We start from the raw sequence: 10,977 nt of genomic DNA, 5'->3' as shown, positions 1-10,977 counted from the left end.
TCACTTAATCCATGTTGTCTTAGAGTCATGTTTAGTCATAGTAATGTCACATTATGTTCAAAGTTTGTGTTGAATTTTTATTTTGTTGATTGAATTCTAGATATATTTGTTCATATATTCTTGTTATTTTTAGTCTATCTTTTGAATTTTGAGTCTAATTCATGCATGTTATTTAGTTCATAACATGTGTTGGACAAGTGGCCTCAGATATCTTAAGAAGGGGGGGTTGAATTAAGATATTACAAACTATTTCCCCAATTAAAAATTCTATTTAACTTTCTATTCAAGTTATAAATTCCCTTAATAATGAATTTCTTAAATAATGATTCAAATAGAACAATCTGAATATGAATATAAAACAATAATAAATAAAGGAGTTTAAGGGAAGAGAAAATGCAAACTCAGATTTATACTGGTTCGGCCACTCCCTTGTGCCTACGTCCAGTCCCCAAGCAACCCGCTTGAGAGTTCCACTATCTTGTAAATTCCTTTTACAAGTTCTAAACACACAAGGACAATCCTTCCTTTGTGTTTAGAATTCTTTCACAACAAGAGACCATCGGTCTCTTAATCCCTTTTCAGAATAAAGAAGAAGAAAAGAAGAAATCTCTCTTGAAAGAGATAGATTGAACAATTTGAGCACTCAAATAATTCCTTATTGAATCACAAGTAATTTGGCCAAGGAATTTGTAAGAGGATAAAATGATTTTGCTTTATAAGAGGATAAGACCTTTTTGTTCTGAAAAACTCTTCGCAAATTCGTGTCTCAAGTCACATATATATAGGCCTTTTATAGCCATTCAAGAACCACATAAAAAGATGTGACTGTTGAGAATATTTTCTGAAAATCTGCTCTGGTAATCGATTACAGTATATGTGTAATCGATTACAAGCTTTAAAATTTTGAATTAAAACGTTCAGAAACTGCTGGTAATCGATTACCATATATGTGTAATCGATTACACAGGGCAAATTTTGAATTCAAATTTTAATAGCTGTTGTAAATCAGTTTTGGCCACTGGTAATCGATTACATCCTCTGGTAATCGATTACCAGAGAGTAAATTTCTTGTAAAAGACTTTTTAACTTAATTTTCTTGGCCAAACCTTTTGCTACTTCAATTGGAATTCCCTTCCTATTTAATATACCCTTTCTAAGACTCTATAGACTGTCTTGATCATCCATCTTGGATATCTTTAATTGCTTTGTCTTGAATTGTCTTGAATAAAGCTTTGAGACGCATGTGATCTTTTGGCATCATCAAAACATCGGCTTGATCCTTTGTCTACAACATGTTCTAAATCAATTCCTAGAAATAGTCTTATTGTTGAACTCTTTTTTTTTTTGTTTTCTAAGTTTCCTACATGATGCCTATGATGAAGTTGAGTTGTGGTGCTGAGTTGTGGTTGGATTTGTGAATCAAATAAGTCTTAAGCTCTCTCGAATTGTGTTATTCAAGATAATTGACCATAAGAAAACACAAATTGTAACTATCCAAGCCTTAAGCAACATAAACACTACTCTTGATTTCTAGGTTGAAATCACTGGTGCTGACAGCTTGAACATACGAACTTGTATAAATTACTGGGAATTGGTCACTACGTGTTTTGAGCTGAAATTCTTATTGAATTTTCTAGACATCTGGACCAAAATTATAAAAAAGAACCAAGAAATTTGGATTAAAGGAAACAATAATAAAAATCACAAAAGTTGGCAGAAAAATCAGTGTCCAGGAAAAAAAAGTGAAAGGGAAGTGTGCTTGTTGTTTTGGCTCAAAATTTGTTCTATAATTGGTGCCTATTTTATACCAATCCTAGGTCTGAAATTTCAATTGAAAATTATTGTGAAAACAAGTGCCAAAACTAGAGGTTCCTTGAGTTTTTTTTATAGTTTTTTTTTACTCTACTCTAGAGCCATTCTAAGTTTCTCTTTGAGTCCTGCCTTGCTTTTATATGCTTTTCATTGCTTTAATTGTTGAATCATCCTTGAAAATTTGTCTTGTAAAGACTCTTTTGGTTTAGCTTTCATCTCATTTTTTGGTCTTTGGTTATTGCTTGTCTCTTTGTTTCCTTGTTTGTGAGTTGCCATATAGGGATTTGGAAAGGAGGATTGGTGTCATCCCTTGAAGAATTTGAGTCAAGAAGCAAGGGGCCAACCACCTTAAGAGCTATTGGAATAAGAAGCACTCCAAATTGAGTGAAACACAAAAGAGAGAATAGCCACCAAAATTGAGGACTTTTTTTTTTGTAATTTGTAATTGGCAATTTTCTTCGCTTTCAAACTTTGTAACAAAAAGGCCTTTCATTGGAAGTAAGTTGGGAGTCTCCAATAGGTCACCCTACTTCCATTTTTGTGTAATACTTTTAGGCAATTTTTCCTTAGGATAGTGAGTGTTTTGTTGGGAACCTTAAATGAGGTCATTCAAACACTCTTAGGATCCGCCTAGTTTGCATTTCTTGCACTTTAATTTCTTGCTTACTTTCATAGCTTAATTCTTTTACTCTCCCTTGTCAAACCGCCTAGATAACTTTCCTTTTACCAATTAGTTTTTACCTTATCTTTCACACCTCTTTTAGTGTTTATTTTGGCTAGTTTCAACCATAGTTTCTTTTACCTTTTTTTCAAATCCCAACAAGAAAGAACCATAACTTAGGAGCCAACATGAGTCTTCATTCTTCATCTAGTGTTAATGGTAAGGGTTCTACTCCTAAGGACCCCTTGTATAAGATATTAGATGAGTTGAGATCCCTTAAGTTGTGGAAAGAAAAACAAGAGAGAAAAGAAAAAGGTAAAAAAAGAGTGGAAGAAATAAGTCAAGATGAAAGAGAGAAAATAAGAGAGGAAGAAAGAAGAAAAATAATGAAAGAAATGAAAAGAAACCACAACATAGGAACCAGCATGAGTCATCATTCATCTAGTGCTAATGGTGAGGGTACTAGTCATAAGTATCCTCTATCAAGAATCTTAGATGAGTTGAGTTCCCTCAAGTTATGGAAAGAAAAAGGAAAAGAGAGGGTAGAAATAAATCAAGATGAGAACAAATAAGAGAAGAAGACAGAAGAAAAATAATGAAAGAAATGAAAAGAGAAAAACATGTCTCCTATAGTAGTCATGACTCTTGCAAGAGTTTAAGTGAAGAACTTAGCGACTAATATAGAGGGCACCATAGTTCACATACTAAACATCATTCCCAAAGAAGAGAAAATGACAGAAGGCCTCAAAAGGTTAATATTAGCCTCCCATATTTCCATGGAAAAGATAATGTTGAGGCCTACTTAGATTGGGAAATAAAGGTTGAACAACTCTTTGCTTGCCACAATATTAGCGAAGAGAGAAAAGTTCCATTGGCTACCCTTAGCTTTCAAGGGTATGCCCTCTATTGATGGACTTCCCTTGTTAGGGAATGAAGAATTCATGGGGATCCTTCAGTAGAGTATTGGAATGATCTTAAGACTGCCATTAGGAAGAGGCACATTCCTTCTTACTATGAAAGGGAGCTTGCGGACAAGCTCCAAAGGCTTAGACAAGGGAGTATAAGTGTTGAAAAATATAGACAACAAATGGGGCTACTCCTTTTAAGAGCTGGACTTAGGGAGGCGGAAAGAACAAGCATAGCTAGGTTCCTTAGTGGGCTTAAAATGGAAGTGAGGGACAAGGTTGAATTCCTTCCATATAGGAACCTAGATGAGCTAGTCTGACTTTGTATAAGAGTGGAGCAACAACTTAAAAGAAATCCTTCTTCAAAATATTATGGATTTCACTCTTATCCAAGGAAGGACCAAGCCCAAGGAATTTTGGGGGCTGCACTTTCAAAACCCAAGGAAGATAAGGGTAATACCATAGAGAAATCCACCCCTAAGACTAGTTCCCAAGAAAGGACTAGCAAAATTAAATGCTTCAAATGTCTTGGGAGAGGTCACATTGCCTCTTAATGCCCCACAAAGAAAACCATGATTGTGAAGGGTCAAGATATTTATAGTAGTCAAGAGGAGACTATTTCTTCCCCTTACTCTAGTGGAAGTGAAGATGAAGTAAAGGATGAAAAGTCTAGTAAGGAAGTCTACCCCCATGAAGAAGGTGACCTCCTAATGGTTAGAAGGCTCCTTGGAGGTCAATCTTGTGATCTATCTCAATCCCAAAGAGAGAACATCTTTAATACAAGATGCAAAATTTTAGATAAAACTTGTTCTCTCATTGTGGATAGTAGATCTTGTTGCAATTGTTGTAGCACAAGATTAATTTCCAAGTTGAACCTCACTATTATTCCCCACCATAACCTTATAAACTTCAATGGCTCAATGAGCAAGGGGAAATGATAGTTAACCAACAAGTGAAGGTACCTTTCTCCATTGGGACATATAAGGATGAAGTTAATTGTGATATAGTTCCCATGGAGGCAGGGCATATTCTTTTAGGAAGGCCATGCCAATTTGATAGGAAGATCATTTATAATGGCCTAACTAATGAGATTACCCTCACCCATCTTAGCACTAAATTTGTGTTGCATCCTCAAACACCTTCACAGGTGGCCAAAGATCAACTAAGTATGAAAGATAAGAAGGATGAGGAAGAAAAACTAGAAAAACAAAAGAAAAAGAAGGATAATAAGGTCTTGTCTTCAAAGGCCAAGGGGAAGGAAAAAGAGGAAAAGGATTCCTCCAAGAAGATTGTTAAGAAGGAAAATCATTTTGCAACAAAAGGTGATATTAAAATAGCACTCCTTCTTAAACAATCTTTCTACCTTCTCCTGTCAAGGGAAACATCCCTTAGCACTGCCACAATTCCTACATTTGAGACCTTACCCCCAAAGGTCCAAGAACTCTTACATGAATTTGGTGATATATTTCCCAAAGAGATACCCCCTGGGCTACCTCCTTTAAGGGGAATAGAACACCAAATAGATTTAGTCCCAGGAGCAAGCCTTCCTAATAGGCCAGCCTATAGGACTAACCCTCAGGAGACTAAGGAGATAGAGTCTCAGGTTAAAGAATTGTTGGAGAAGGGCTGGGTCCAAGAGAGCCTAAGCCCATGTGATGTGCCAGTGTTGTTGGTGCCCAAAAAGTATGGTACGTGGAGAATGTGTACAGATTGCAAGGCCATCAACAACATCACTGTAAAGTATAGGCACCTCATTCCTAGACTTGATGATTTGCTTGATGAGTTGCATGGTGCCAATATCTTTTCAAAAATTGATCTTAAAAGTGGTTATCACCAAATCAGGATGAAAAAGGGTGATGAGTGGAAAACCGCTTTCAAGACCAAGTTTGGTTTGTATGAATGGCTAGTGATGCCTTTTGGGCTCACTAATGCACCAAGCACCTTTATGAGGCTTATGCATCATGTCTTAAGGGATTTCATAGGTAGATTTGTAGTTGTTTATTTTGATGATATTTTAGTGTACAGTAGGAGCCTAGATGATCACTTAGGACATCTCCGGCAAGTTCTTTCAGTCCTTAGGAAAAATACCCTCTATGCAAATATAGAGAAGTGTACCTTTTGTGTAGATAATATAGTTTTCTTAGATTTTGTAGTTGGTAGAAATGGGGTCCAAGTGGACCCTGAGAAAATCAAGGTCATCCAAGAATGGCCCACCCCAAAAAGTGTGGGAGATATTAGGAGCTTCCATGGGTTAGCAAGCTTCTATAGAAGGTTCGTTCCTAATTTCTTTACAATTGCATCACCTCTCAATGAGCTAGTGAAAAAGAATGTGGCATTTACCTGGGGTGAAAAACAAGAGCAAGCCTTTGCTTTGCTCAAAGAAAATCTTACTAAGGCACATGTTCTAGCTCTTCCTGACTTTTCTAAAACTTTTGAGATAGAATGTGATGCCTTTGGAGTGGGAGTTAGAGTTGTATTGTTATAAGGTGGGCACCTTATTGCTTATTTTAGTGAAAAACTTCATAGTGTCACCCTCAATTACCCCACCTATGATAAAGAGCTTTATGCCTTAATAAGAGCCCTCCAAACTTGGGAACATTACCTTGTTTCCAAGGAATTTGTCATTCATAGCGATCATCAATCACTTAAGTACATTAGAGGGCAAAGCAAGTTAAACAAGAGGCATGCAAAATGGGTAGAGTACCTAGAGCAATTTCCATATGTTATCAAATACAAAAAGGGAAAAAACAAATGTGGTAGATGATGCCCTCTCTAGGAGACACACATTGTTTTTCTCCCTAGGAGCTCCAATTTTAGGATTTGATAATATTAGGGACTTGTATGCTTTAGATGAACATTTCTCTCCCATTTACAAGAGTTGTGGGAAAAAGGACCAAGATGGATTCTATTTGGCTTAGGGGTATTTGTTCAAAGAGGGAAAGCTTTGCATACCCCAAGGATCCATTTGGAAATTACTTGTGAAAGAGAGCCATGAGGGTGGGCTCATGGGCCACTTTGGGATAGACAAGACCCTTGTCTTACTCAAAGAAAAGTTTTATTGACCCCATATGAAGAAAGATGTCCATAAGCATTACACTAGGTGTGTGGCTTGTTTACAAGCCAAGTCTAGGGTGATGCCTCATGGGCTATACACACCCTTACCCATCCCATCTGCACCTTGGGTAGACATTAGTATGGACTTTGTCCTTGGGCTTCCTAGAACCCAAAGAGGTGTAGACTCTATCTTTGTGGTGGTGGATAGGTTTAGCAAGATGGCACACTTTATACCCTGCCACAAGGTGGATGATGCTTCCCACATCTCAAAACTCTTTTTCAGGGAAGTTGTGAGATTCCATGGTTTGCCTAGGACCATTGTGTCAAATAGAGATGCTAAGTTCCTTAGCCATTTCTGGAAAACCTTATGGGCTAAGCTAGGAACTAAACTTCTTTTCTCTACCACATGTCATCCATAAACTGATGGGCAAACAGAGGTAGTGAATAGGTCTTTATCCACCCTTTTAAGGGCTCTTCTGAATGGCAACCATAAGTCTTGGGATGAGTATCTTCCTCATGTAGAATTTGCCTACAACAGGGGGGTTCATAGAACCACCAAGCAATCCCTTTTTGAGGTTGTTTATGGGTTCAATCCCCTAACACCGTTAGACCTCATTCTCCTTCCACTTGACACTTCTTTTATACATAAATATGGGGAATCTAGGTCAGAGTTTGTAAAGAAGTTGCATGAGAGGATTAAGAACCAAATAGAGAACCAAACAAAGGTGTATTCAACTAATAGGCCAAACTGGTAGCCCATATCAATTATCTGTTGACAGTCTAATGAACTCACTTAAATATATCACTTTATATTGAATTCATTTAAATGTAAATAACTAATATAAATGTTATAATATAATATGTAGCCCATATTAATTAATTAGGAATTATAAAATTTTTAACAAATGGACCTACCTCCTAGGGCTGTCTTAGAGCCGTTACTGATCAACGTATATACACTTAAATTCCTAGAAAGAGGAAACATTTCAAAACAATTTCCATAAAAATGATCGTGCAAAAGATTATTATTCGCATAAAATGGTTATCGTTCTAGCAAATCGAAAAGAGTCCAAGTTGTACAAATAGAAACATTGCACTTCACTTATTCTAGTAGCATGAGGTCAAATAATGGCGATGTAGTTGTGGAAATGATAGTGCAAAAAACTATTACATTTAGTTTGCCTTACCAATCTAAAAGAACGAAAGTTGAGCAAATTGTAATGCACCTTATCACTTCTAGCAGTATGATATAGATAACATCAAAATAAGGGTGATCCGGGGTCAGTGAATTGACCGTGCAAAGAATTAGTGTTACATATAATGGCTATCCTACATGCCAATTGAAAAGAAGATAAGTTGTGCAAATAATAAGCAGAAAACATTGCACCTCATCACTTATTCTACCAACATGGTGTTAAATAATGGCGATCCGGTGGTTGGAGTATTCAAAATCATTCACCAATGTATGTTCCTTCTTAGTGGGTTCGGATGCTCTATCTATAGGAGGAACATACGTTCATGAAATGAAAGAAACACTATCCCCTACAGTAAAAACGATCCCCCTAATTCAAAATTCCCAATGTCGACATAGTGAAATTAAATAATCATTATATGATCGCGTAACGAAAGCTCTATTTTGCTTGGTTTGTTTGATTCCTCCTTCTTCAAAGTGTCACGCTAGGGAACTTGCAGGATCCATAACCTGCAAAATTCAAATTAAATTAAACTAACAGGAAGTAATTCCGCCAAAACCCAATTTAAAATAATACAGAATCACTTTCACTTCTTCAAGCAGTTAGCAAACCAAACACTTCACTTTAATAATTGCACATTGAAACAATTTCCAAACAACAAAACTTCCAATCATCCAATCAAAAGTTGATAGTAATAATTTTTTTAGGCTTTTGTAATAACTAATTTAAAAATTACACATAACAGAGTAAACATTATGTAATTTCTGATTAATGGAAAGAATAAAACTTTTTAACATTGATTGAATGAAGATTCATATTAAACTCAATCTCTAATAACTCTAAGCATAATTTTACCCATAAATTGCTAAAAAAAATAAGAAATCACAATAAGAAAATTAAACAAATATTATAATTTAATCGAAAAACTAACCATTTATTTTCTTTTGAAAAGGAAAAATCACTTACTTGGATCCTTTGCGGTTTGAGTTGCAAGCCCATTGAAGTAACAAGTTCCGCCAACCTTCCTAAACTGCGCCCAATAAGCACTAAACGCATAGCTCGCGTGCCAGAAAACCGAATCGGGTTTAAAACACTTCCCCTTCGATTGGATCGGGTCGCACGTGCCATTCCCCTGCGAGCACGCGTACGCAAGCGCCGCCGTCAGCGCCGTCGCGTTATCCCGGCGCGCCGCCACGCACCATATCCTCCCCTTAAACTTTTCATTATTCTCCGGCACCGGAAGCGGCCGGAACTCCGCCTCCGGCGTTTCCCCGGACAAATCCACGTCGTAAACCCTCGACCCGTTCGGGTGCAACAACCCGAAATGCCGCTCCGTACTCGGACCCGGTTTCTGATTCTCATTGAAGAGGGCGAATAAAAAAGACGGAAGAGCCGAACCCGGTCGAGCCGGTGTCCCCACCCGCGGTTTTTTAGTGACTTTCTTTATGAAGTTTCGGTTGTAAGTGGCAGCGTTGTAAGTATTTGCTCCAATCTGGTCCAAGTCGCCTCCATTGGGCCAACCCGTTTCCGCGATAAAGATCCGAACACCCGGAAAACCTAATCTCTTCATCGCAAAATAAACCGCGTCCACCATTTGGTCAAACAGGTTAGTGTAAACCAAACCCGAAACCGGATCCTTAACGGTTACAGTTTTGGATTCAAATAAAGCGTAATCAAGGTTTATATTCAAGGGGTCAGCGGACCAAGTGAAGAAAGGGTACACGTCTAAGAAGAAAAACGATTTGGTCCGGTTGAGGAATTTTAACATGGGTTTCATGACGGGGGCAGTTAGGTCTTTGCGAAACGCACCGTTTGAGGGAGGGAACGAGGTTTGAAGCACGTCCATAGCGGATGAGGTTCCGACTTTGATTTTGCGGATCCCGTGGGATTTCAGTGAGCGTTTGATGCGGCGCATGGCGGGGACCAGGTGGGGCCACGTGGCGGTGGCCGCGGTGGTGCTGGTGACTTCGTTGCCGACGAGGAGGTAGCGGATGAGGGTGCGGGGGTGGTAGGGTACGACGTTGTCGGAGACCCACTGGTCGGACAGGGTTTGGTTCGTGGAGATGTTCAAGATGAGGTCGTTGGGGACCATGATGGAAACTTGCAGGCGCGTGTCTTGAAGCGCGTGGAGGATGGATGGGTTCGCGTCGTAGAGCTTCACGCGCTTCGCATGGACGGAGGTAATGAGGGAGACAGATTCTCGCGGCGGTGGAAGGTTGTCTCCGAGCTGGCCGTAGCAGATTCCGGGTTGGGGTGAGAACGTTGTTGCGCCTGTAAAAGATAAATATATTTAGTGTCCGATCGTGCTTAACAAAAGATTATTTTGAACAAGATTATCTTCTTAGAAAGAAGAAACATGTAAACAACAAAAGAAAAGAAAAAATAAAGGTGGCTTACTTGATATTGGGAATAGTAAAATGGATGATAGGAACAGTGGAATGAGAAGAAGCATAGCCATTTTGTTTAGGCTATTTTTGTTTGAGTGTAATTAGTAACTTCTTTGATGAGGCAAGAGAAGTTTTTTTTTTCTGGGAAGGTTCTTGAGCGCTAAACCATGGACATTTGGCTGTTGTGTTGGCTAGTGTGTTTCTTCTACACCTGGCGCGACGCGTGTGTTTAATGAAAGCTAGAATAACAACAAAGGAACAATGTTGGTGAGGGAAAAAGCCAAGGGTTTTTTTTGGGGGGGAAGGTGAAATAGAAGCTGTATTGCACAGAGGGGGAACGAATGGAATGGATGCTTAAAAAATGAGAGAGGGTGTGTGGGAAGACGAGCTTTCGGGGGTTTAAGAAAGAGGGGAAACGATCATTAATGAGTTGAAGAGAATTGCAACGACCATTTGCAAATGGGGAATATTTTATCCTTTTCTCACTGGCTAGCTATTGTTCTCTGCGAAAGTGATGTTAGTTAAATTAATTAATAATAAAACTATGATAGTAGTATATAATTACTACAGAGAATCGAGTAAAAAGAGTGGGGGCCAGGTTGTTGTTTTGTTTTGGATAGTGAGAATGATTGTAATTTTTCTCTTAATTGTATTTGGGTTGAACAGTGAGGTGAGCGTTCGGTTTGATGAGTTTCTATGAAGGAGAGGAAAAGTGGGTGATAGTGAGTCTGAAAAAGGTATCACCGTACAGAAAGAGAAGTTAGCCGTTTGAGTGATACTACGTACAGCTATTCGGTGCATAGTTTTCGAGGGCCTCTGTGACGGAAAGAGGATTTTGCTAATCACTGTTAAATACTCCATCTATAAATAAAAAATTATAGTACTAAGTATACTATTAAAAAATAAAAATCACATTAATAATATAAAATATTTAAAATTAGAATAAAAATGAAGTAATACTGCTA

At 38.1% G+C, this 10,977-nt stretch overlaps 1 protein-coding gene across 1 annotated transcript; it reads right to left on the bottom strand.

The window, feature by feature from the left end:
* Positions 1–7,624: 7,624 nt before the first annotated feature.
* On the bottom strand, positions 7,625–10,467 carry LOC114394612 (probable glucan endo-1,3-beta-glucosidase A6). Its single transcript, XM_028356249.1, has 3 exons — positions 10,023–10,467; positions 8,592–9,896; positions 7,625–8,134 (listed from the first exon to the last, which is right to left on the bottom strand). The coding sequence occupies exons 1-3, from the start codon at positions 10,081–10,083 to the stop codon at positions 8,097–8,099; spliced, it is 1,404 nt and encodes a 467-aa protein (XP_028212050.1). The 5' UTR covers positions 10,084–10,467; the 3' UTR covers positions 7,625–8,096.
* Positions 10,468–10,977: the final 510 nt, after the last annotated feature.

This window comes from Glycine soja, chromosome 18, assembly GCF_004193775.1.
Source record: "Glycine soja cultivar W05 chromosome 18, ASM419377v2, whole genome shotgun sequence".
Lineage (NCBI taxonomy): Eukaryota > Viridiplantae > Streptophyta > Magnoliopsida > Fabales > Fabaceae > Glycine > Glycine soja.
This window is presented reverse-complemented; position numbering and strand designations above follow the sequence as displayed.

Bases quoted from the DNA above. Each gene is read 5' to 3' on its own strand.
- LOC114394612 (XM_028356249.1), bottom strand. From the start codon at position 10,083: ATGGCTATGCTTCTTCTCATTCCACTGTTCCTATCATCCATTTTACTA. The intron at 9,897-10,022 runs GTAAGCCACCTT...TATCTTTTACAG, and splicing joins TTTACTATTCCCAATATCAA to GCGCAACAACGTTCTCACCC. The intron at 8,135-8,591 runs GTAAGTGATTTT...TGAATTTTGCAG, and splicing joins TCAAACCGCAAAGGATCCAA to GTTATGGATCCTGCAAGTTC.